At 48.2% G+C, this 25,913-nt stretch overlaps 1 protein-coding gene across 16 annotated transcripts in view; it reads left to right on the forward strand.

Moving 5' to 3' along the window:
• Positions 1-25,420, forward strand: part of COL6A3 (collagen type VI alpha 3 chain) — a 57,660-nt gene extending 32,240 nt beyond the window's left edge. For 8 of the 16 annotated variants that reach the window (XM_035566164.2, XM_035566140.2, XM_035566133.2 and 5 more), the window contains 34 exons: positions 399-477; positions 839-984; positions 2,389-2,481; positions 2,665-2,718; positions 3,526-3,597; positions 4,201-4,227; positions 4,351-4,395; positions 4,495-4,548; positions 4,665-4,727; positions 5,257-5,322; positions 5,978-6,031; positions 6,466-6,501; positions 6,824-6,886; positions 7,156-7,218; positions 7,875-7,937; positions 8,235-8,297; positions 8,586-8,636; positions 8,925-8,960; positions 9,066-9,128; positions 9,252-9,314; positions 10,248-10,280; positions 10,375-10,411; positions 10,531-10,542; positions 10,697-11,190; positions 11,809-11,908; positions 12,415-13,113; positions 14,124-14,226; positions 14,872-15,152; positions 16,185-16,445; positions 18,160-18,234; positions 20,168-20,347; positions 20,460-20,510; positions 24,218-24,388; positions 24,518-25,420. In XM_035566164.2, the coding sequence (XP_035422057.1) occupies positions 399-477; positions 839-984; positions 2,389-2,481; positions 2,665-2,718; positions 3,526-3,597; positions 4,201-4,227; positions 4,351-4,395; positions 4,495-4,548; positions 4,665-4,727; positions 5,257-5,322; positions 5,978-6,031; positions 6,466-6,501; positions 6,824-6,886; positions 7,156-7,218; positions 7,875-7,937; positions 8,235-8,297; positions 8,586-8,636; positions 8,925-8,960; positions 9,066-9,128; positions 9,252-9,314; positions 10,248-10,280; positions 10,375-10,411; positions 10,531-10,542; positions 10,697-11,190; positions 11,809-11,908; positions 12,415-13,113; positions 14,124-14,226; positions 14,872-15,152; positions 16,185-16,445; positions 18,160-18,234; positions 20,168-20,347; positions 20,460-20,510; positions 24,218-24,388; positions 24,518-24,558 (3,792 nt within the window). In that variant the 3' untranslated portion in view covers positions 24,559-25,420. The remainder of the gene's footprint in view (positions 1-398; positions 478-838; positions 985-2,388; positions 2,482-2,664; positions 2,719-3,525; positions 3,598-4,200; positions 4,228-4,350; positions 4,396-4,494; positions 4,549-4,664; positions 4,728-5,256; positions 5,323-5,977; positions 6,032-6,465; positions 6,502-6,823; positions 6,887-7,155; positions 7,219-7,874; positions 7,938-8,234; positions 8,298-8,585; positions 8,637-8,924; positions 8,961-9,065; positions 9,129-9,251; positions 9,315-10,247; positions 10,281-10,374; positions 10,412-10,530; positions 10,543-10,696; positions 11,191-11,808; positions 11,909-12,414; positions 13,114-14,123; positions 14,227-14,871; positions 15,153-16,184; positions 16,446-18,159; positions 18,235-20,167; positions 20,348-20,459; positions 20,511-24,217; positions 24,389-24,517) is intronic. The other 8 variants (XM_050711609.1, XM_050711613.1, XM_035566147.2 and 5 more) reach the window with 7 other exon arrangements.
• Positions 25,421-25,913: the final 493 nt, after the last annotated feature.

The raw sequence follows: 25,913 nt of genomic DNA on the forward strand, positions 1-25,913 counted from the left end.
GGACAGGAAAGCTGACTTCTGATAGGCTCTGTTTGACAAGGAGAGCTGCTCTTTGATAATTTTGGTTGATAAAGTAACTGCATATTTATAAATAAAGCCCTGAGTTTTGGTCACCTGCTCACTCCCAGCACATTGTCAAGGTCTTGCCTTGACCATTGCTGAGCCAGGGCCCACAGGCACCACATGGCTGCACGCTGTTCACATCTGGATGATATGACGTACAGAAATCTGGCATAGAAATGCAAAACTTGGTGGCCCACAAAGGTGGGAAGGGTATAGCAATTTCCCCATCTCCTCTTGGATAAAGCCCCCTGGGAAGGATACCCGTCAGGTTGCTCACAATTGTCCTGCACGCCGCAAAAGCTCAGGGTCCTAGCATAAATTTGTTTCTCCCCCAGGTCGTAATTCATTTTACTGACGGTGCAGATGACTCGATGGATCAGCTGAGTGCTGCTTCAGTTGATTTGCATAAACAAGGTAGGTTTTTACTCTTTAAGGAATTAATTATAGCCGCTGTTAATGTGTCACATATTTTACCACTATTTCTCGTGCATCAGCCACATTTTGATAGCAATGAATAGGATTGGATAGCAAGGATTTCAGTAAATTAGCAGTGATTTCTACATGCATTTGCTGTTCTTCATCACCTTCCTGTGATGTTTTGCACCTAAGCACCTAAGCAGGCAGGCAATTTGCACCAAATGAGCTTGTTCTTGATTGAACAACCTCCGTTTGCAGCTGAAGAGGCAGGGAACAGCCCAGCTTCACAGGCAAGGGCACGCAGGCTCTGCAGAATGCCATGTCCCATCACAGCTCCTTCTGCTTCACCCCCTTTCAGGTGTCAATGCTCTCATCTTCGTTGGGCTGGAGCAAGTGAAGAATCTCGAGGACGTGATGCAGCTGGAGTTTGGGCGGGGTTTCACCTACAACAGGCCGCTGAGAGCCAATCTCCTGGACCTGGAATTTGAGTTGGCGGAGCAGCTTGTAAGTGACTTGGCACAGGCAGCACTGCCTGGTTGTGCTGGAGAAAACCCAAAAAGGCTGGATCTGGACCATTGCCGAGTGACACCCTCTTGGCTCTAGCCATCATCTCTCCCTACCTCATTTCTGCTTTTTACAGATGTCATAGCAAATAGAGTTAATAGCAGATCGTGGCACTGCCCCGTCTGGTGCCTGTCCCGGAGGAGCCCTGCTCCTGCTGAGGCTGCAGAGAATTCAGCCCAATGGGACTAGGTTGAATGGAAGAGGTTAAGAAGCCCTCTACAAGTGCTGTGCCAAAAAGCTCACCCTCCATCTATATTTATACTGTTGTTTTCTTAACCTTACTACAAGCGTGTGGGAAACACCATCCTGCCTTGTCAGGGCTAAAGAAGCACCACTTTCTAGGTTTCATTCCCCGAGCTGATACAGTGCCTGTGTGTTAGATATGGTTTTGACAGATGAAGGAGTTTTGTTTTCTTCCAGGCAAAAACTCAGGGATTTACTTCCCTCCCATGTACGTAGCCCCACCTGAGTTTATTGAATTAATTGTTGTCATCCCTTTTAAGTCCAGTTTCTCTCAACTTCATGTCTGTTATCAGCACCAGTAACCTCCTTTTCCAGCAGGTTTAATAAAATTAGGTTTAGTCCCCAAGTATGCTATGGTAACCCCTTGCTGGGCCCTTCTGTGCAAAGCAAAGTGCAGACACTTTGGGGAGTGAACCTTGTTTTTTGGGACAAGAACTAGTTTTCAGCCCATCCCCACGTAATTCAGTTGACTTAGGAAAATCCTTTCAAAATGTGAATGTGCAAAGCTGGCAGGAAGCGTTTGTAGCCAGCAATGTACTTGGCAAAGAAAAGGATTTTTTCTTTCTAGTGGATGATGCAAAACCAAGCTGTGATTTCTCTGAAACTGGATCCTTTTTTTTTTTTTTTTTCCTTTTGCTGTGTACTTTCCAATTGTTCTCAGCCTGTGGGTTGCTGGTTGCAGCTACTCACTGCCACAACTTTCTCTTGCCCTATTCCACAGCCTGGATCTGTTTCTTCTGAGATGGGATTGCTCTCTTCAGTGACAGGCACAGTTTTGAGGACTGACCTCCTACTAAATGCCCTCTGTGACTTTCTGCTCTAGTTGGTTCCCATTTAAACCCTTTCCTCTGACATCCATTAAGAAAAGATAATGTTGATTTGATTTTCCTAATCATACAACCTAATCTGTCCACAAACACACATCTCTTTCTCATGCTGCCGTGGCTGTTTCCAGGTGGAGAGACCCCAAAATGCTGCTGGACCAACGTTATGCTTGGCACAGGGGTGATTGCATGGATGTGAAGCCATGCAGGATTTATGGTGCTGGGGCTCTGCCAGGTTTCTAACACCTTCTGTTGTGCTGTTTGTGTTTCCCTGCAGGACAACATTGCAGAAAGGACGTGCTGTGGAGTCCATTGCAAGTGCTCAGGGCAGGAAGGGGACAGAGGGCTGCCTGGCCCTATAGGACAAAAGGTGGGTCACTTCATCTGGGGGGGTGGCACCCCTGCTGAGGGTCCCTGTGTGCCAGTGTCCACTGCGGTGCTGATGGGTGGGTGACACAGGTTGCAATGGGTGATGCTGGCACGGAGCTCGTGCTCCTCTTCCTCCCCATTTTTGGCCTATGAAAGAAGTGAAAAATGCTCTGTTTTCTTCTAGGGTGCTACAGGTGACATTGGCTACAGAGGCTATCCTGGTGATGAAGGAGGGCCGGTAAGTGATTGCCCTGCTCTGCTTGTGCTGCCCAAACTAGGGACCTCACCGTAGCAAAGCATTCAGAACTTTTTTCACCAGATATTTTCCACTGGGGATGTGGGGGGAGGATGTACCCTCCCCAGCTAGTGGCTGAATTGTTGGCCCAGTCCCCAGCTGCTCCTGGGAGGAGGTCAGCGAGGAACTCCTGGAGAGCCGAAGGGAAGAGCTCCCTGTTTCTGCCCACAACAGCAACAGATAACACGAGTCCCATGATTTCTTACTAGCACTGTTTCATCCAAACTCTTACTTCATGAGCCCCACGTCACCCCTGGGATAAACAACCCCGCACACATCACGCCCAGAGGGTGAGGCCGAGGCCAAGGGGCCGATGGTGCGCTCGTCTTTTCCAGCATCACAAGCAGGGGCCAAGTGCTGCCGTCAGAGTAAGGTCAGGGCTGGGTTAGACACCTCTGCCGAGCTCTGAGGGGTTCTCATGGCCATTTTTGGGAAGGAGAAATTTCACGAAGCTCTTTCGTAGCTGAGAGCTTGGCAAGGATGTGTCTCTCTCTACAGTGAAGCCTTACAGCTGGCCTCTGCACGATGAAGGCTGCGGGCAGGAGGTGGTGGGGACAGTCCTGCAGCAGTGGCCGGGTGCTGACCCCCCAAAACCTGATGCTCTTTTGGCTCCTGTTATTATCATGCAGTGCTTCCACATGCATGGGTTGGGACAAACCACTTTGCACACTTGCCAAAACATGCATGTAGCAGAAGAACCCTGTGCAGCAGGGGAGCCCTGACCATTGCGTTTTCCCCTCCGTGCCACAGGGTGAGCGTGGACCTCCAGGAATGAACGGGACACAGGGCTTCCAGGGATGCCCCGGGCACAGAGGAACCAAGGTAGGTTTGGAAGGAGCCTGCGTGATCCAGGGCTGCTGCTTTAAAGGGGATCCTTGGGCAAAGCTTCAGGCAGCAGCTGCACCACAAGCTATGAAAGGTGGTGAAACATGTAATATTTATGGGTAGCATTCAGCAATGTTAAGGTGATATTTCCTACCGTTTGCTCCGACAGCAGGATCCTCTGGCAGAGAGCAGGGGAGTGCATGGGCCGAGCCCATCAGTTGCAGCTGAGCTACTGAGTATTTAAAAAGCTGTCCAGCCTTGGACTAAGCTGAGGCTCTGTCCTGCCCCTGAGGTCTGGATTCATTTAAGAAGGGGCGTAGGGAGAGAGAAAAGTCGGCTGTAATCTAAGTAATTTATTTGTGGAGAAAGAGTTATGGCTAAGGAACAGACTCTTTTGTTGGATCAGCTGGCTAAAAGCCAGGATGCACATATTTTACCTTGGCACAAGTGGCTGGGAGGCAGCTGAAGAAGAAGGCTCGTGCAGGAGAAAAGCAGGACGGAAAAAACCCATGCAGCCACCCCTGGCTCTGCACCCTTCCCCACCACCACCCACAGAAGGCAGCAATGCCCTAATTCCCTTTTTTTTTTTAATCTCTTTAGGGCTCTCGGGGATTCCCAGGAGAGAAGGTACGGAGCTATTTCCCCATGCCACAGCAGTGAGCACGAGGGTCTGGGTGCATCAGCATCCGTCCCGCCACCCCGGCTCCCCTTTCCCTTGGTGAACCTTTGCCCCTTGCCTCTCTTCTGCAGGGTGAGCTGGGAGAAATAGGTCTGGATGGCATTGACGGAGAAGAGGTCAGTCATTTTAATTGCATTTTTCTTTATAGAGAGGTGTTCTGCTGGCAGGGCCCTGGAAGTGGCAAACACTCTTCTAAATCATTTTTTATTTTGCAGGGAGACAAAGGCTTGCCCGGCTCCTCTGGAGAGAAGGGATTCTCTGGCAGGAGGGTAGGTTTCCATCATATTTATGCTTATAATGGACTAAAGGGAGGGTGGAAAGCCCCTGGGGGCTGGGGGGATGCGGCATCAGGGGCCGCTCGCTAACCCTTCCTCCTTTCCCACAGGGTGACAAGGGGGCCAAAGGCGAACGAGGAGAACGGGGAGACCGTGGGCTCCGTGGAGACCCGGTAACTATTGCTGAGGCATTTTCTTCATTTTCCCCACTTGCTGCCAGCCCTGGGGATCCCCTGCAAGCAGCTGAGGGCACACGAAGACTTCCTGCCCCATAGTCCCTGGAACTGGGGGGGTTTCTACAAGCAGTGCCCAGAGGCAAACTGGCAGACTGGGATGCAATTGATGGATCTGCAAACTCAAAATCTTCTGTTGGTGCAAGAGTTTTATGGCAAGGTGGCACCAAAATGTGTTGGCACTGATACAGATAGCATAGGGGTAACATGTGCCTCTTGACACCAAGCTGCCAATCATGGATTCAATATATTAAAAACCCTCTTCTGCTTCTTTTTTCAATATTGTTAGTTCTCAGCTGAAAAGCTGCATCTGTCTAAACCCACCAGAATTACAGATTTCACCTAGTTCTGTCAAAAGAAATGGAAAAAAAGAAAAGAAATGTTGTTTTTGAGCTACAACAGCAGTTTACGATGTCTGACTTTCTTGTCCCACTCACACAGCTGTTTCTCATCACTCTCTTGCTTTCAGGGAGATTCAGGAGCTGATAATACTCAACGGGGAATCAGAGGCCAAAAGGGTGAAATTGGACTAATGGTAAAGTTTCTTTGCTGTCTTTTTTTAATTTTTTTTTTTTAATTTTTTTTACAATGGGATGAAACAGAGAAAGTAAGAGAAAAGGATGCTGCCCAAAAGGTGCAAGATTCTTACATTCATCATGCCTGTTCAAAAGGAATATTTTGTTGGAAAATATTGTCGGTTTACAATCAAAACTTCCTCTGGGAAGATATCAGTTTAGATGATGTTTTGTGTAAAAAGTTTTTTTTTTTTTTTTTTTTTTTCAAAGCCTCTTTGTCCCTGAGAACAAGTTTGTACTTGGAAATTAACTTCATATGCTGTTATGTATCAGTACTGAAAAACAGTTTGATATTATCAAACCTGGGCTTCCTGATTCACCTGAAACCTGTGGGGAAAAAAAACTAACACACTTACCTGGGAAAATTTCAAAACTGACTTGTTTTTGGGTCAGTCCAGAATTAAAATACATCCTAAAATGTCAGAAGGAATTTCCTAAAGAAGGGAAATGTCAGCTTGAGCTAGCTCAGCATCTTGATGGAGAGCCTCTGCTGTTAGAAAGATTTCCATCCTTACCAGAATATCGAGTACCTTGTGTGCAGGTGTGAAAGGACTTAGCTTTTGAGACGTGAGCCTGCTCATCTCAGGGCTCTCACCCATTTTGCTTTTCCACTAGGGAGAGCCTGGACCTGTGGGGCTGAGTGGCCAAGACGGCGGAGTCGGGAGGAAGGTGAGCTGAGATTTGTTGGGCAGTAACTTCTTCCCTCCTGCCTTCCCACACGTTTTGTTCTGCAATTTTAGGAGTACAAACAAAAAAGTGAAAAAAAAAGTCTCACTCAAAAGGAAAATGCCTGGCGGTTAGCTGGCTTTTATAGACTTTTAAGGTCAAATTCTGATTTTATTCCCACCAGAGTAACTCTGCTGAGACCAGTGGGGCTACATCTGATTTGCTCTGGTGGACACACCCACATTTAGCTACTAATTTTTAAAAGGCAAGAACCAAACTGGAGCAAAACCCAAGCCTGGGGATGTGTTCCTTGCTGCCACCAGTCCCTCAACAGTGGCACAACACACACTCCTGCCTGTCTATGGGACCAGGGGAATATGAGGAAGGGGAAAGCTTACGTCCTTGCCTAACACATCCCATCATTTCTGTGCTCGCAGGGCATGGCAGGACGCAGGGGACCGATAGGAGTTAAGGTGAGTGTTTGTCCTCCCTCCCGCTGCAGTAGAATTGGGATGGATGCTTCCCTGGCCAGGGACTGCTATGCCAGCAGGGCAGCTGACGGGGCCAAAGCATAAAGGGAATCTGTGGATTTATGCCCATTGATTGCAGGAGGTGGATTCCCCTCCGTTTCTGTGTCTGTTCTTTGCTGTAAACTTCATTCTACAAAATAAATAAATAAAAACTGTTCTTCTCTGCCCTTTGTGTGGCATAGAGCAGTTTCCCGTGCCCCGACATCCCTTGCCCCTTGCCACGTCCCCCCTTGCTAACTCGCTTTGTCCTGTTTTGCGCTTTAAGGGTACCAAGGGCTCGCTTGGTCAGGACGGGCCGGCTGGAGAACAAGGCATGAGAGGGCCACAGGTCAGTGAGCGGACAGGCCTAGGAAGGCAAAATTTACATCTTGTGTGGTGACACTTTGTGTTACCTCGTCATGTCTGCGTCCTCAAAGGGTCTCGGCAGTGTGAACTGCTGGGAATGGGTGGGCAACACTGCACTCACAACACCCAAAGTGTGACGTCTTTGGAAACCATCTCTCGGGTGCTGTAATGTTTATTTTCCCTTGCGATCTCTTACATTGCTGGTGTGTCTCTGCCCATGTGCTTTGACACTGTCTCTTTCCTCCTGCACAGGGTCCCCCTGGCCAGCTTGGCACACCAGGCATAAGAGGAGAGCAAGGCGTTCCTGGGCCCAGGGTAAATCCTTCTGCTCATTCCCAGACACGGACCCAATGGTGCTCAGCAAGAAAATCTTGCTGAGAATGATAAGACACAGCCTATTTATCTTCCCAATTTACCCCCTAGGGCTCCAGCTCAGTTTCACTCTCATGTAGCACACCCTTCCAGTACGATTCCCTCTCTACTTATGCTAAAGATTTCTAGATTGGGAGTTACAGAAAAGGCAGTTAAAGCAACCATAAAGGGGTCAGGACTTCGGGGTATGGCCCATTATGGTTTGTGATGTTTCAGGATGATGAACATACTGGAACTGGCAGGGCATCCTCCGTGACACCCGCCAGCCTTTGAGGCCAGAGTATAGCTATGGGGGCCCCAACCATTCATTTCTCCCTCTGGCCATATGCCCCAGCAAGGCTCATGGCCATAAAACCAGACGTCTTGCATTTCCATGTCCTGAAATCCTGATACAGGTTGCTGCTGCTATTTGCAGTGAGTTGACTAGGTCCTTCAGCATTTCCTAACCGTGAATTAGACTTCTGAATTTCCTACAGTGCTTTGAGAGGCACCAGCCCTAGTAGTCAATACACAATTTATACAGTGACTCAATTCAGTAGTTTCAGGCACACGGTTTTATGGACACGTTGCTAATGTGCCTCCCCCTCTTTCTGTTCCAGGCTGGTGGTGGGCCACCAGGAACTCCAGGAGAGCGGGGCAGGATTGGTCCCCTGGGACGAAAGGTATGTCTCCATGAGCTGTGGACATCAGCAACTAAAACAGCAATGAGAAGTATCCTATTCTGGATAGGAATGGGCTTTAAATAATACTGGAGATGAACATCTTGGGGCAAATTTAATTCATCTCCATTGGCTTGCATGGTGTGAACTAGAGCAAGGTGTATGCTCTGGCTGCTCCTTTAGGCTCCTGTTTCACTGAACAGAGAGGTCTGTGCAAAGAAACTGGTGCTGATGGGGTGGGGAAGGCTTAAATTTGCCTAAAGTTTCAGCACATGCTTGAACAGATGCTCTTTTTTTCAGGGCGAGCCTGGAAACCCTGGACCCAAAGGGCCAAATGGACAACAGGGCCCACGAGGAGAGATGGTAAGCGTGGTCATGCACTCACACCTTCAAGGCTGAAGGTCCCAACCTGCTCCCTATTGCTGACTTCCACATGGTTTTACACTTTGCACACGTATGCTAAGTAGGCTTCAATTCATATTTGTAGTTTTAGCACCAAATTTTTGTATTTTTAATAAATATAATAAAAATAATTTTATCTTTAGAAGGGCTTTTCAAGGGCCTGCGGCATCAATGAATTCTTCCTCTTGATGTCGCTTTAAGCCAGTCACATATGACTGCATACTAATGCCATTTGCTTTCCCATTTTAGGGTGATGATGGCCGAGATGGAATTGGTGGCCCGGGTCCCCAGGGCAGAAAGGTATGTATCTGCTCAGCACGGCCATCTACCGACATGAGTTGTCATGGGCAAGGAACTAGCTTTATGCACATGGACAAGGGCAGAGCCTAGGTGAACTCAGAGAGGCTCTATTCAGGGACAAAAATTATCCCTGAGTGTAGTCAGGCAAGACTCTTCAAATCCATCCCCTCTGCCTTTGTCCTGGTTATGCCTCTGTGTATCATCTCCAAGGAGGAGGTTAATCTGTCTGCATTATCAGGTTAATTTTCCAAAACCCTGTATTCAAATAAACCCTTATGTTTCTTTCAGGGAGAACGTGGCTTCATAGGCTACCCAGGCCCCAAGGTACGGTGCAGCCCATGAACTAAGCGCTCATTTTCCAAACAATGTCTCCGTGACCTAAGGACTTGTACAGATTTAGAGCTACCTTTTCTGTTTTTCCCCACCCAGGGTGGACCTGGTGACCGAGGTGGTGCTGGAGGCCCTGGCCCTAAAGGAAACAGAGGCCGCAGAGTAAGTTTGTGGCACATTTTTTCCCCTGTACATGAATGGCCTGAAAGACTTGTACTTCTCCCCCAGCTCCTGCAAGTCCTCCTGCAGACACTCATGGAGAGGACTTCTCTGTTCTCTTTCTAGGGAAATGCTGGAGATCCTGGGACACCTGGCCAGAAAGGAGAGATTGGATACCCTGGACCATCTGTAAGTGCTTATTTTATTGCGGGGGAAGCCTCTGGCTTTTCCCCCGGAGAGCCTCCTGGCTGCCTCTCTGAGAAACACAGTGGTCCCCGTGGGTGCCAGGAGTTGAAAATCATGCCCACTTCTATCTCCTGCTAACTGCACCTTGGCTAAAATCCTTTTTACTTTATGATCCACTTAGAACTTCCTCCTAGGAAGATGTCAGATCTTAATTTTCTAAGAAAAGCAGTAAGTACTTCTTCATGGAAGAAATCTGTTTCCCTAGCACCCTAGAGGCCAAGATTACTTGGCTTGCCTTGCTCATGAACTTACGGCATCTTGAATGCCCCTTTTGGCTTCGGCCTCAGCTAGGTTTACTCCTCACCCTCCTGCTGTTGGAGGTGTCTTATCAGGGTGTTCATCAAATGGGCCTCTTGACCAAGGGCCAAAAGTGATTTATCCCCACTGTAGGTGCATCCTGCAGAGATAACGCTCCTTCTTTGTGTCACCTCCTGACCTTGTGTCACATCCTTCAGTGCTGTCAGGATGGAGGGAGGCAAGGAGAGAAACCTTGGTTGTCTCACCCCAGTCTGCGGCCCTTGTCTGGGCTTAATTTTTCAAAACTGTCCCTGTGCCCATAGGCATCATAAGGTGGGTGTGAAATCCCCTGGGTAACTGGGAACTTCAGAGGCATTGACCCTTCTAGGAGGTATGCATCTCACTCTACAGCCAATGTGGGGAGAGTGACATTTCCGGCATGAAGGATCTGACTTGCAATCTAGCACAATTAATAAGGAAGGAAGAAAATAGTTCTCCCTGTTCCAGGAAACCAAACTGAAAACAGGCAGGTTTTCCCTTAACTTCTTCATGATCTGTTGTTAAACAGTCATTCCAACTGGGTTCATGGGACACCCTGAAAATACACGTTGCACAATTATTATTTTTTGTTTTTAACAGGGACTTAAAGGTGACAAAGGACGAACCTTAAGTGTAAGTGTAGCATTGTTTCTGTCTTAGTTTGAAATATTATTTTGTTGTTTGTTTTTTTCCCTTTCTAACAATCTTTTCATTGTATTTTCTAAAGCAATGTGATCTTGTGCAGAACATCAAAGACAAATGCCGTGAGTACATCAGTGCCTTGCTAATACCCCATTGCTACCCTTGTCTGACAGTCATGTTACATAAATGGCACTGACTGAACTGATTTTTTATTCCCCCCCCACCCCTTTCTTTTCCACAGCTTGCTGCTATGGTAAGTCACCTTCAGTACATTAAATCCTGATGTGATTGTATGCCAGAATTGTTCTGCCCACATATGTGGTATGAATGATTGACTTCCACTGAGGATGTTTGGACCCTGACAATTGTCTGGGGCACGTTCTGTTCCCAACACATGTTTCTGGCAGGTCCCAAGGAGTGCCCTGTCTTCCCAACTGAGCTGGCCTTCGCTATCGACACCTCCTCAGGTGTTGGGAGGGATGTTTTCAACAGGATGAAGCAAACCGTGCTCAGGGTGGTCAACAACTTAACCATTGCTGAAAGCAACTGCCCCCGGGGTGCGCGGGTGGCCCTGGTCACCTACAACAACGAGGTCACCACGGAGATCCGCTTTGCTGATGCCAGGAAGAAATCAACCCTTCTCCAGCAGATCCAAAACTTCCAGGCAACCCTCACCACAAAGCCACGCAGCCTCGAGACAGCCATGTCTTTTGTGGCCAGGAATACCTTCAAGCGTGCCCGAAGTGGGTTCCTAATGAGGAAGGTGGCAGTCTTTTTCAGCAACGGGGAGACGAGAGCCTCCCCACAGCTCAACGACGCTGTGCTGAAGCTCTATGACGCTGGGGTCATTCCCGTGTTCCTCACCAGCAGGCAGGACGCGGCTCTCGAGAGAGCTCTGGAGGTTAGAGCCGTTCACCTTTTCTTTCCTTTTCTGCTTATGACCCCAGCCCGGTTCCCTGGGAGATCAATGGCTTTTATCTGTTGGATGCTGGTTGGCTTCTACAGGCCTGTTTAGTGCTGAGAAAGCACTGCTGTGCAAACGCATCCAGCATGTCTATTAGCAGAGAAATCCAAAATGCCTGGTGCAAAGCACTAGTGATGTTCCAATGAGCCAGTTGGTTCCCAGACCATGGCTCCAGTGTGCCAATGTATGAAATAGAAGAAAAGATGGTCCCCACTGTGAGAAAGATCTGACCGATGCAGAAAGGCAAAGTGTGGGAAGTTAGAAGTGTGGTAGCATCTTTAGTAGAGGGAGAGCTGAGGTACAGAGACTTAAAGCACCAAAAATACCCAGCATATCAAGCACTGGTTCAAGTGTTTGAACCTTTTGGTGGGACTTTTTAGGTCTAAACTAGTCCCATTAACTGACATCAAGTGTATTAGGCTCCTCCAAAAAACAGCATGTTGGGTAGAGAAAATCCCTTAGAGTTGTCCCCAAGATTGCCCTCCCCTACTTTGAGCTGAAAATAACCCAAGGCAGCATTACTAACACCATGTTTTTTTGTTTGCATCTAACCAGATCAACAACACAGCAGTTGGACATGCAATTGTTCTTCCAGCCAGTGGCAGCCAGCTGAATGAAACTATCCGGAGGCTCTTGACTTGTCACGTTTGTCTGGGTAAAGCATCCAATTTCCCCTCTAGACTGTGCCAGATCCTTCTGGTTGCGCAGCAGTTGGTTGTCAGTGGTGCAGAAGGGAAGCCCAGTGGGAATTCAGGCCTTTTGTTGCTGAAGACAAGGGATTTGTACTCTTGGGTTGAGCAGAAAACATTGGCGTTGTGAATGAGGCTCACTGTTCAGTATGGGTGTTCTCCACATTGTGAAGAGAAGCTCTGTTTTTGGCCTGTTACCATCCTGACAGCCCAAATACTAATAGTTCTAAAATATGGCCTTCTGCCATTTATGACGGAGAGCTTCTGGGATGTCTTTGGACAAAAGAGCACATGAAAAAATACTACGTGCACAACTAAATGTATTTTGGGATGAAATGATTTGTTATCACATAATGGAGTGGTGAATGTACATGGCTTGATAGTGTTTCATATGAAACAACAGATTTTAATAGTGACAAGGGAGGGTTATCTTTGGTTCCTCCAAGTGAAACCTGCTGTATTTCTTCCCTAGATGTGTGTGAACCTGATCCCATCTGTGGTTATGGTAGTCAGAGGCCTGTGTTCAGAGATAGACGGGCAGCCCCGACAGATGTAGACATTGACGTGGCCTTCATCATCGATAGCTCGGAGTCCACCACACCTCTGCAGTTCAATGAGATGAGGAAGTACGTTTCCCACCTCATAAGTAACATGGAAATCAGCTCTGAGCCAAAAATATCTCATCACCACGCAAGAGTGGCAGTTCTCCAGCAAGCTCCTTATGAACACGAAACCAACTCAAGCTTCCCACCAGTGAAAACAGAGTTTTCACTAACTGATTATGGATCCAAAGAGAAGATTATTAATTACTTAAACAATCAAATGACCCAGCTCTACGGCACAATGGCTATGGGAAATGCAATTGAACACACGATGGCTCATATTTTTGAAAGTGCACCAAACCCTCGGGATCTAAAAGTCATAGTTCTGATGATAACTGGAAAAATGAAAAAAGCAGAACTTGACTACTTGCAGAAGGCTGTAATTTCTGCAAAATGCAAAGGGTACTTCTTCGTTGTCTTAGGCATTGGCAGGAAGGTGGATGTCAAGAATATCTACAGCCTAGCTAGTGAGCCACATGATGTGTTCTTCAAATTGGTTGACAAACCAGGAGAGCTTCATGAAGAGACCTTACTCCGCTTTGGGAGACTGCTGCCATCTTTTATCAGAAGTAAGTAAAACATCCTGCAGCCAAAATATTACAGAAGGAGCAATGTATGACCTCGGTGTGCCAGGCTGGGCCCACCTGCCTGTATGTTGGGTGGGCTCTGGCATGACCACCTCTTTGGGCAGTGGGTCCCATTGAAGTGATAGTCTCCTTTCATATGTTCTGTACTGTTTGGTCTATTTTGTTGCTGCTCATAGGTCCCTCTAGTTGAATCTGTCTATTTTTGGGAGTCTCTTTGTTCTCCCCATCCCATCCCATGCACCCTTTTAGTCTGTTGATCCATCAGAGTCTGTAAATAGGGTCTGGTTCTGCTGGGGCTCTTGGTCCTCTGCATACCATCAGCCTGCTAGCACTCCTCCCCTGAGCTCCCTGAGTACCCAACAAATCCTTCTTCCCAGTTTCAGCTTAAATGCCATGTCCAGCAGGCATTTGGCTAGCTCAGGCAGAGATCTGGAGTTGCTCTATGCAGATTTAGGGACCAGACGAGCAGGATTCTTTGCTCAGGGATAAACAACATCAGCATGTTTGGGATGTGCAGACTACCTTGAAAATCTGAATCTCAGCTCGTCTTGCAGTAGAATAAGAAACCAATGTATGCACATCTTTCCCTGCAGATAAATATTTAGGTTTGCTCGTTTTGATTTTTCCATTTTTTTCCAGATTTTTCCAGTACTGCTTACAGAGGTCTTGGAAACTTCCAACTCTCAGAAAAATGCTGTGTGGTTGGAAGTGCTTTGCTATGAGAATGCTGTTTACATGCAACAGGCTAAGACATAAAGCCCTCTAGTATCTTGTAGTTACTGCTCTCATGTTTGTGTGTTGGAATAACAAATCTCCCTGCCCAGGATGCTGCACGGACCACACCAAACATCAAGAGATAATCCATAGCTTTTAACAGGAGCAAGCAAAGAGAGAAGAGCTTTTTTTATTCAGAAAGAAATATACGTAGAGCACTGTTGGTATGTGACCACTGTCCTCAACACCAGTGTTTAATGCCAGCCTCTCTCCCTTAGGCGACTTTGCTTTCTACCTGTCTCCAGAAATAAGGAAGCAGTGTGAGTGGCTCCAGAACGATCAGCTAGCCAAGAGCCCTGGACATGCTGGACATAAAGCAGTGTAAGTAGTGGTTTGTCTGCAAGAGGATGAGCTGTGCTAACAGCCTGTATCAAAAGAGCAAGAGATTTATCTACTAGGAAAAGCAGAAAAGTGCACACATATTTTAAATTTGTATTAAACTTCATGTTTATTTACGTATGAAGGATATGAAGGAGCCATATGCTATTGTCGTCAAGCAGGTCAGGATTTCCAGAAATAATTATTAAATTGGGCTTTTCAACTCAAAGAACTGTTTTCAGAGGTTGGTCTGCCATGGACTCTCTGATATTCAGGATCTACCATAGAATATACCCTTGTACTTTATAAACATAAGTGAAAGCTTATGTCACCAAGCCCCACTCATTGCTGGCACGTGTCCTAGCTTTGAAGGTCCAGTCCCTTGGAATGAGGCAAGCTGCAGAAGTGTCTATCTGCTGAATTCACTCCAATGGGTGCTGTGCAGGCAGATCTGTGCCCCTAGTGACAGGCAGCGCTCTCCTGTGTTTTCCTGCAGTGTTTTCATTGCTTGGCTGTGAGCTTACCCAAAGCTGACAGACTATTGACCTCAGGGGGGTTATTACCACTGGTTTCTATGTTAGCTCCCCCAGACTTCCAAAATTCTGCTTTATAGCACTTCAGACATATCAGCTGCTTTTGCTCCGATAGGTATGCGGCACCCAACGTGACCATAAGCCAAACTGTAAGCACCAGCACCATGCTAAGTACCAGCACCAAGCCTGCTGCCAGCACCAACGCCCGTGCCAGGACCACCACTGCCAGCACCACGGCCCAGACCAGAGCCACAGCCCGGACTGCCACAAGCACCACGGTGCAGATGAACACCACCACGCAGAGCGCAGCAAGCACGGCAGCCAACACCAAAGCCACCAGCCGCACCACGGCGAGCACCACGGCTGCAGCAGCAAGCGGCAGGAGAAGACAAGGCGGTACGTGAAAGGCTGTCCCCATGCGAGCCGTGCCTCTCCTTTGTCTGAGCTTCTCTGTGCCGTAGTGAGTTGTATCTTTTCTTCCTCCCCGGGATGATGATCCTGATGGGAAATCATCACCGGGAGGACAAGTATTGTGCTTGCAGAAAGAAATTTTTAGGGGCAGAACTGGAAATCTGAGCTGGGGTGGGGTTGTTGAGGCTTTGTCAACATCTGTGTTGCAAAGTTTGCCCAAAGACCAGGTCAGGGGCTGGATGCCTCAAGGCAAAACACAAGCATGTCTAAGAAGGGGACAATCCATCGTCTGCTGGCTAGCTCAGCAATACAGTGACAGAACGCTTCTCTTTCTAGTGTGTCCCATTTGCTTTCAGTGTTTTCATTCCCCTGGCTAAGTTTTGCTATTTATGGTGGTTCACACGATGGGGTTGTTTGAATTCTCTGTCAGCTAATATAAATAGCTGCAGTTCATTCATCACTGAACCAGTGTGGGGACCTTTTGGGGAATGGTGAAGCTCTTTCATGAGAGTGCATCTCACGTAAAGGAGCCTTCCCATGTTCTTCTGCGAGGGGATGCAGGCAGCTGTGCGCGAGACAAAGTAACAGAGAACATCTGTTAAAGCAGGGGGATGCTTAACCAGCAATGTTAAACATCCATGTGAAAACAGCTTTCACAAGGTCAATGCTTTCATCAGCTTGAGGGGAACAGGAGTTTCTGGGTATTTCTTATTCCATTGTTGCTTCCAAGTAGTGTTTCTAAAGGCCTCATCCAATGCTCCTCCATAGCAGAAAAACCTTTCCCTAACAGCTTCTTTGACCCATGTAAGGTTATGTTGGATCTTAGGCAGGCTTTGCTTTCGGATCTTTATCTAGGCCATGAAAAAAAGCCTCCCTGCAGTGCACTAGGGGGATTCGACCACCACAGATTTATTTGCTGTGGACTGAAAAGCAGTTCCTGCAGCACTGAGACACCTTTCCTTGAGACCTTTCCTCTTCCCGTCCTTGCTCAGTGCTTCTTCTTATTCTGAATTGCAGCAAAGACGAGCGACATCCAGATCACGGATGTCACCGAGAACAGCGCCAGGCTGCGCTGGGCCAGCCCCGAGCCACACAACGCCTACGTATTTGATCTCTCCATCACCTTGGCTCACGACCATTCTCTTGTGCTGAAACAAAACCTTACCGGCACTGAGCGTGTCATTGGAGGCCTCCGAGGTGGACAGAAATACCTTGTAGTCATCACTGGCTACCTGAAATCCCAACCCAAAGTAACCTACACAGGCACATTCAGCACAAGTAAGTACCTCTTGGCGAAAACAAACATTTATTTTTTTCACATTAAGATACTGGACACAAAAAAAAAATGGAAAAAATGTGTAAGGGATGGGGAACCATTCAGTACCAGTGATCCCAGCCCTGGCAGTGCTCAGTTGTGTCACTGCATGTCTGGTATCCTCTGTCCCAGCGGCAGGACCTGGCTGTGAAACGCCATGGATGTGTTTCTTTGGCAAATGCAAGTTGACACTTTGGTGGTGTAAAATTGACTCAGATTGTGGGAAAATTAAAGCCAGTCCCAGAGGGGTGTTTGTTTCATTGTGCGTGCAGAAGGCTTTGCACAATGGGTCTTGGTGGGGTCCAGACAGCATTGCAGTAATTAATAATAGGAGTCAAACTGGGTTAAAACAGAGTAAATTCAGTCCAGCATGATTACAAAAAAAGCAAGAAAAGCTGTTTCTCCGACAGCTATTTCCATAGCCACCTATCTGCTTTGCATACTACACTATCCAAAAAAGGAATAGAGAAGGGATTAAATGGTGGGTTTAGTCTTTTGGGAATCCAAGCTCCATGTGCAGAGATCACATGTGAAACTCACCAAACCCTTTGGCATGGCCAAAACTTGCTATATAAGACAAAGCCAAAAATTTTTTTATTTTATTTTTTTTAATAGCTTGGCGTAGAGGTGCCTTGGCCGGCTGGTGTGGTAAAGTTTGTGCTGGTGCTGCCAGTGGTGCATCTGGCTCATTCTGGCACTTCGGAGCCTCCTCCAGTGCCCGTGGGGAGCCTTTCCAATGGCTTCAGCACGTTTGGATCAGGTCTGAAGGCTCTTACCTTCACAAGCAATAAATGTGCCCACAAAAATGTTGTGAAAATACAACAGTTTGTAGAAGGAACATTTGCATGTGCTGACTTAGAGCCCTCGGTGCCCAGTGAAGCTGCATTTCCTATAGCGTACATCTCAAATGGGAACAGATTGGGCAGGCAGTGGTGCCCAGCCCCATGAAAAGGGTATGGTGCAATCAGGCGGGGCGTGCTGCGATATGAACCATGATCTGCTTTCCACCCCAAGGGATTTTATCCCCCTCAGTGACAATCCTCAACTACAGTTCCCAGAGGGCTGTGAGGCTGTGATGGCAGGAGTGTGTCACAGCTTCTCTAAAAGCCTTTATGCAAGGCACAAATCCTTGAAGGCTGCAGGACAGCAGGAGAAGATCCATCATGGCCTCTTTGTTCCCCTGGAGCATGCTGTGGTTTTCTGCCTTCTCTAAGAGTGGAGGAGCAAAGCTAATCTGGCTACAGTAAGGCCATGGCTGCTTCTCCAGAGCCCCTGTGCAGGCCCATGCTGTGGGGAGAGCCGTGGCCACCAAAAGCAGAGCCTGGTGGGTTCCCTCCGTAGCCACTAAGAGCCCGACCAAGCGCTGCTGCTGGCTGGGGCGAGCAACACGAACCGTCCCGGCGCGGCCAGGCAGTGGTGGATTACTCATCCTGCCAGCTGCATCCAATAAACATTTCTGAAAAATGTATGTGCTGGGGTAAACAGATCCAGGCCTGACTCCTGCAGCTTGTGTGTCCCCCGCTCCCCGTGCTGGAGCTGGGGCCAGGGGGGTTGTTTACGGCTGTGCCTTGGCTTGCCGGTGGGGCCGGCCCCGCTCCTGCCCGTGGTGGGGCTCCCCGAGGGTGTTGTTGCAGGATCTGGTTGCCCTTGGCTGACAGCTCCTTCTGCCCTCCCCAGAGACCCCAGCGCAGCCCAAGGTGTCCCTGGCCAACATGATGATGAATGCTGAGCCGCTGGAAGGGCCTGAGAGCGGTGAGTAGTGGGGCTGGGGGGCTCTGGTGGGACCCCCATGGAGATCCTGGCTGTTGGCACTGGTCTATCCCTTGCCGGATCCCAAACCCAGACCTTCGCAGAGCAAGTGTAGCCCCGCTAGGACCAAGGAATCTGGATGACAGCCTTGGCTCCCTGTCTGAGGCCTCAGCCCCACGCAGGTTCCAGAGCCTGCAGAAGGCCCTAAGAGCTTCATGGAGGACTCAGACCAGGTCCCGTCATTAGGAGATGGGACAGGGCCCAGGTGCTGGCCTCTCCCCAGGGACACGCTGTGCCCCATGGCCCACCCAGTGCACAGAGACGTAGCTGTAGACACGAAACATGCTCCTGCTTGCCCCATCTCTCCTGATTTACCACAAAGAATAGGTCTTGGCTCCCTCATTCAACACACAAGGCCTTCACCGACAGCCAGTGTCCAATCCTTGGATTTGGCCTGCTGACAGCGTCCCACCAGGTTACTCCCTGCCATCAGTGGCTCATCACAGTAAACCACTAATGAGCAAGCAGTCAGATCCTTCTCTGCTGATAATCACATTAACCCTCGTTAGTAACCCATAATCACTGTAACTGTTAAAGCATTGTCTCATGGCATTTGTTGACACCAGGCTCCTTACATCTGCCCTGTAATGCACAGTCATACTCTTACATGCCCTTCCGCCACAGATCTGGAAAGGTCTGTAGCCTCCATAAAGCCATCACTGTCACCAATCTGGATGTGGATCTGGCATCTAAGACTCATCCCTCAACCCCATATATTCACCTTTTTTTTTTTTTTTGCTTGTACTGTGGCTGATTTTCTTCATGAGGAGCTTGGGAAGCTGGGCATGAAATGCGCTGAGCAGCAGGTGGAGGTCTGGGATGGGTCTCAAATTACTGGTGGAGCAGGGAACATCTTATTTCATTTCATCTCATCTGCATCTTGGCACTTGTTCCACCACTGCTATGATGCTCCAAGTGGCCCCTGGTGCAAGGTGCCACCCATGCGTGGTGGCACTGTCCCCTGGCTTGTCCCCTCAAAGCGACTCTCACCCCTCCATGGCTTTGCTTAACCTCTTATCTGCCTGCCCTGTGGAGAAAAGGTGTAGCTCTGTGTGGGTCTGTCAACGCAAAACCTCTCCATCTCGGCTCCTTTCGTGACCTGTTTGCAGCAAATGCCTCTGCCCAAGGATTTATGGCACCTGGCAGTAGGGGGAAAACATTTCAGGAAGGCCTCCAAGGATGGTGCTGTTAATCTGCTGTTTTTCAGCAGGCTGAGGATATTAAACAGAGCAGGGCACTGGGGACAGGCCGTTTAACTGAGTCTTCTCTAGTTCTCTGTGCAACAGGAGAAACCTGTGCATAAATCTAACAGACCTCGGAGGAAGCCCCGGATTCTGGCATCCTTATATAGGCAAAGCAGCTGCTCGCAGGGATGGCCTTTGCTAATAAAAACTGTGGGATTTGGGCCTCAAGTTATCATTTCTGGGCAGGAAAGGAACATGTGTTTAAACGCTCATCAAGCCCTAAAGCCTACCAGGTGTGGCTTGCCTTTAAAGATAAAGTAAGCACACTTAAGAACTAAAGTTAGAGCCAAGCAAAGAGCTTTGGAAGCAGACAGGGGGGAGTTCTGTGAAGGCCCAATCCTGCCTGCACCGCCCCGGTGCAGGGGCTTGGGGACACGCTGGGTTGGTGCTTAGCAAGGGGGGGTGGGCAGAAATCGTGGGTCGACAAAATTCTGCGAGGCCCACATTGGGCCGGAGCATCAGATGCCAGCCCAGCCACCTGCATGGGCTGATCTAGCCCCCTTGGCTTCTGGCATTTTTAAATGCTTCATTTCTTTTATTATTGTTATTTTTTTCCCTTTCCTGGATCTCTTTCCTTTTTCAGCTTTTACCCCTTTCGGGATCATTTAACCTTTGCACCTTTTGACATGCAGATTTGGCAGACCCTTGCTTGCTGGACTTTGACATGGGCATGCAGTGCAAGGACTATCAGGTTGTGTGGTTCTTTGACTACAAACACAAGATCTGCAGCCAGGGTTGGTATGGTGGCTGCGCTGGTAATGCCAATAGATTTGAGACCGAAGCTGAGTGCATTAGCAAATGCTTGAAACCATGTAAGTACCACGTGGGGGTTAATCCTTTTGCATTGTATCGTGTTTTCAAATAATCTTCGCATCAGAGAGAAAACATCATTTAAAAACCAAACCCACACACTTTTTCCTCCAGCAGCAGCTGAGAAAGCCAAGCAGCCACCCCTTGAGAAAAGATTATCATCAGGTAACACGTACACAAAATAACCATAAAACAAAGCAAATCCATTACTTCACCTTCATCATTTCATAGCATGCATCTGAGCTTGTCCAGCACAAGATCACCAGCAGCATAGACTTGGTTTTCATCTGCTCCTTGACCTGACCATGCCCCACCACCTGCTTTGCATGAGCAAGTTGCCTGCATGCCTTGTCTCACCCCAGGGGCTGTCATATTTGCACGATCCGAGTGCAAACCACAGCTAGCAGCAAAATCACGTGCAGGATTTCGGGAGAAGCGTGCGGTCACTGACCTGCAGGTCCCAAAGCAGTTCGTGTTGTCGCTGCATGACCGATGCCACCACTCAGCACTGCGCCCTTGCCACGGCGCAAACTACAAATGCTTCACTGCCTGCATACGAAACACTTCACGTGGAAAATGACTCCACGTGGCATGGGTCTTGCGTGCAGATGTTTTCCTTTCGCAGCAAAAGATAAAAAAATGAAGCTGAGGAAGGAGCCCACGGGAAAATGGCAATGAACTCCTCTTCTGGAGGCGTTTCTAACCTCCTGGGTTTCGGGAGCTGGGAAGAAAGCAGGGACTTGCAATCGCCTGTGTTGGCTGAGCAGGAATGGGATGGGAACCTGACCGCAGCAAAGCCCTGCTATCATAGAAGCTTTCTTCTCTTGGTATTTCAGGGCATTTTGCAAAGAAATGGGGGAAACCCAGGAGCAAAGCAAGCTCTGGTACTGAGGGCAGGGCTTTAATCCTGTTAGAAAAAGCCCCCTCCCACCCATTTATTGTGTGGATTTTAGGCTCCTTAAATCAGACTTGGGCATTAGATGATTCTGTGATTCTGTGATTCTTGCCCCTGGCCATGGTGCAGCCTCGGTCCAGCTTTTCTACCCCCAGGAAGGTGGGGCAGCAGCTGCTCCAAAAGGAGATTGCACAGTGCTACAGACAGGCATCGTGGACAAATTTGGCTGCAGTCCAGGGGCTTTTTGGAAGGAAGAGGAATCAGCACATGGCTTGTGCAGAAACCTGTGGCATCAATCTGCACTGGGGTTTCACCCTGACGGAGCGGGGAAGCCTCGCTGATGTGCTTTTCTCCAGAGGGCGCGCCTTTCCGCTAGCCCCGGCCCCTCGTCCAGCCCCTTCTGATCATCATCACATGCCTTGATGATGTTTCCAGCAACTGTTGTTCAGGCTAAATTGATATTTCACGAACTTGGCGCCATTCTGCCCTGGGCAGAGAGTCAAGAAAAGCAACCGAGGGGCCCTGGAGGGATCCTTGTGTCTCTGCCCACCCCGCCAGGGTCCCCCCGCTCCATTCACCGCTTTCTCCTTCTTCTCTTTTTGGTTTCTGCTAAACCAGAGCTTGAATCCACTGTGGAAAAGGAGACACAGGAGCTTGCAGCTCAGCTTTTAAAATGCTGGGTGTTGGGCTGGGCTCTCGGTTCAGCCCATTACAAAGACCGGAGCCAGGTGCAGTGCTGAGAAATGCCTTGGCCTCCCAAACCTCAGGGCTCTTTGGGTGTGCTCCGGACACATCTCCCCCTGGGAACCCTTTTAAATGCTCTGATAACCTTTAATTACTGCGATTTATAGATTTTTATATTTTTTTTACCATGACAAAATTAAATGTAAGTGCAGCTGAGGAGCCCAGACACATTTTCTCTGCAGGATGAATTAAAAACCCCACTTGTGTGGCACCACCCCGCACGGTGTGAATATTAGGACAGGCAAACTGAAGGTTATGATTCAAGGGATTTTTTTTTCAGCTACCATAGCGCAGCATCTTTCCTGAAGCCAGCAAATCAGATCTGCCTCCGAAGTATTTGTTGAATTTCCCAGTGCCTTGGCTGATCCCGAGAGCCACTGCAACTCACAAAGGGGACAGCAAGGTCTAAACGCTGGGCTGCCCAGATCCTGTGCTGCAGACAGAAAATGCCGTATCGCTCCAGAAGCTGTATGTTTTCTGGATGGTTGGCTTCATGAGAGGGTGCACAGGGTTTGGAGCAATAGTCCTTGTGTTTGCATCTGCTGGCTTTTGGTATTCCGGAATGACAGGAAAGAAGAGAGGAGGATTTTTAAAAAAATTGAACCCCAAAGGCAAAGAGCCTGCCAAAGGGATGGGGAAGCTTTTGGCTGCAGGATCCTGATAGGAGAGCTTGAATCGGAAGGTCAATATTGATTTCAAATTCCTAGGAAAAGCAGAAATTAAAAAAAAAAGAAAAAGACTTCAACAAGCTGCTTTTAGAGCAGAACAAACAAAACCATCAGCAGGCAAGGGGGGTCCCTTCCAACACTTCTCTCCCAGAAGGGCACGTTCCCAGCCCCTACCCCAAACCTCTGCCACCGCTTGGGTTTGACCTGCTTGGCCCCACACTCACAGCATGCAAAAAAAAGGGAAAATGCAATCAGAATGAGCAGGGAGGTTTTAGGCAGGGCCTGTCTGTCCCTGGAGTCTGGTCAGTGTAGGGTCCATGACACCAATTTCTGCCTTCCCCTGTCCTGCTGGCTACAGCATTCCTGGGCGCTGGGCAGCCGCCAGCACCGGCCGCAATTTCCTCCAAAGCAAACCTGCCACCAGCGTTTTCTTATTTCCTAGGATTTGCTGCCAGACCTACTTTCTAGTTGGGATTTCGGGGATAATCTTCTGTGCGCTTCTTCCTGTGAATACTTTAGAAGGGTTTAGCAAGCCTTTCCTCTCATCAGACCCCCAAAGAAACTTGCTTGCAAATGCACCCTTTGGTATATTTGCCCTATACCCCTATACTCTTCCATATGTCCTCTCGTGGATATTTGGGACCCTGTTTCTGGTAGGACAGAGTACCTTGATTTCTGAAACGTGGCCTGTACCACGTTACAAAGGGCAGAGTCCTAAGACGAGGCTATCACAAGGCAATTTCAAGACATGGATTTCCTGACCACTCATTGCTGGTGTACTCTGCATATCTTTCCTTTTGGAAAAAAAAAAAAAAAAAAAAAAAAGAAAAAAAGGTAAAAGGCTGCTGGACCCCAGCAGCTTGAAGCAGAGCCTCTGACAAATGGAAGCAATAAGCGTGGTATCAGAAATTTCGGGGCCCTGCTTGGCTCAGGTCTATGGTAACAATTTTTTTTCCAGGAAGAAATGTGATGGGTGATGTGGGCTGTGCTGAGGGCAGATATCACAAAGTGCTTTTCCATCTCCTTGTGCAGCCTTGTTTATAACCTTTTTTTTTAAGTTGTCAATTTAATTTAACACATCCAGGTGCTTCGTTATTTTGTCCACCACTTTTCCAGTTAGAGTACTGGGATGCCGTGGGGCAGCACGCGGTAGGTCCAGGAGCATCTCCACAAAGAAGATTCTTCTTTTCAGGGAAAGCCACTATTTTTAATTGGAAAGTGGTGGTGAAAATACTTTTTCCCTTGCAAACCAGTTGACACCCGCCAACTCATTTCCTGCAAATCCAGGCGATTTGCAGCACACGTCCTTCTCGCTGCCTTTGCTCCATCCCAGCGTGGATGCATGCATCCCCTGGGGCTCAGCACTGGGCATGGACACCCAAAACCCTTCTCTTTGCAAACTTCAGGACTGGGTTTAGTCTCAGGAGACCAGGCAAAGCCTAGGCTGTGGTTGCCCTTTCTGACCTCGCATGCCAGCCCTGCTCTCAGGCATTTCGCAAACACCGTGCTTAGCCCAGGACCCCAGACCTCTTGCTGACCGTTGCTGCTCCTGCTTTTCTCTGCAGCCACGGATATCTGCCGGCTGCAGAAGGAAGAGGGGACCTGCAGGGACTTCGTGCTGAAGTGGTACTACGACCCCAAGACCAAGAGCTGCGCCAGGTTCTGGTACGGCGGCTGCGGGGGCAATGAGAACCGATTTAACACGCAGAAAGAATGTGAAAAAGTTTGCCTCCCTGGTAAGCACCCACGGATGTCCTCGAGGCCTCAGGTAGTCCCGAGTGGTTGCAGCAAGTCCTGGCAGCCACCCTGGTCCTTCCCCAGCATCCCAACCTTATCTATTTTCTTTCTCCACCAAACCTTCTCAGGCAACATTAACCCTGGCGTGGTGACGACGATAGGAACATAGAGCCAGCGACTTGCCAACACATACCTCTGGGACAGCCAGGAGCATCAGCCGTCGCCACCTTATCCCCATAGAAGCTAAGGGTATAGACTACCTTGCACTGTACTATTTCATGCTTTTAACTTCCGAAGCAAACCTTGAAGAAAGTGTTTTGCTACATGACCTATCAATATGGTGCTAAACTGTTTGTGGACTGAGTGCTACACGTGCCCGGGTTATATTGTATAGCTTCAACGTTGCGAAGTATTTACCTGATTGCAGATTGTTACTGTGTCTGAACACGTTTCCAAATTACCCTTTCTTTCCAATTCCGGCAGTCTGCCTATCTAAGGCAATGCAAAAATCAGCAAATTAAAAAAAAAGAAAAAAAGAAAAAAAAAAGAAATCATAATAATTTCACTGCAACTGTTACATGCTTGCTTTTATCATTTTCATAACTGAGCATAACTTTACATGGAAAGCCTTCGAGTAAGAGAGTAGCTAATGCTGATAAACAAGTGGTTCAATTTTTCATTCTTCCTTTTTTTTTTTTTTTTTTTTTTTTCTCCTTTTGCTGGATTAGATTACAAACTAGATCTCTCCTATGCATTTGTAACGTATGTGGCCAACCAAACTAGTGAGGAAAACGAAAAAAAGGTTTCTGAATGCAAATGCACTGTTGGGACCAAGGCCTCAGTTAACGAATTTTTAAATTGTGGTGTAGAATGTCTCTGGCATTCTTCTAATGTTATATGTTTTATAAAATACAAAGCAAAGCAATCTGGGGGGAGGTGGGCGGGCTGGAGTGGGGATTTTATTTTTATTGTGGACTCTGTGTCAGGAAGTCTATACAAAGAACTTTTAAATAAAGTCTAATGGAGGTTTTGAGAAACTCATGCTTTTGTCCCATTCTTTGCAAAGCTGTGGCTGGCATCAGTGGAGTGATTTTTTTTTTTTTTTTTTTTTTTTTTTTTTTCTCAGTCTGGAAACAATTTATTTGGTGTGAAATCCCAATGGCCCTTAAAGGGAGGATGGTTGTAGCGTGGACATTCAGGGGGGGGATCTCTGAGATGCTGCTGGTAACCCGGGGGTTTCCAGCTTGGGAAAGTTGGAAAATGGGATGTCCCAGGAAATGGCCATGAAATCTCCATCCTGGAGGGGTTTACACAAGGCAGGACATTGCTCTGAGCAACCCAGCCTCAGCTGGCCCTGCTTTGAGCAGGGTGTTGGAACATCCAGAGATCCCTTCCAACCTACACAACTCAACGGCCTGTGGGCATCTCTGGGGGCTGCTTTGCTGTCCATGGCCATGGCAACCACAGGTTATTCCAGTACTTAATCTGGGCTCACTCAAGGAAGCTAAAATTGATCAGAAAAAA

This window comes from Cygnus atratus, chromosome 6 (genome assembly GCF_013377495.2).
Source record: "Cygnus atratus isolate AKBS03 ecotype Queensland, Australia chromosome 6, CAtr_DNAZoo_HiC_assembly, whole genome shotgun sequence".
In the NCBI taxonomy this organism is placed as follows: domain Eukaryota; kingdom Metazoa; phylum Chordata; class Aves; order Anseriformes; family Anatidae; genus Cygnus; species Cygnus atratus.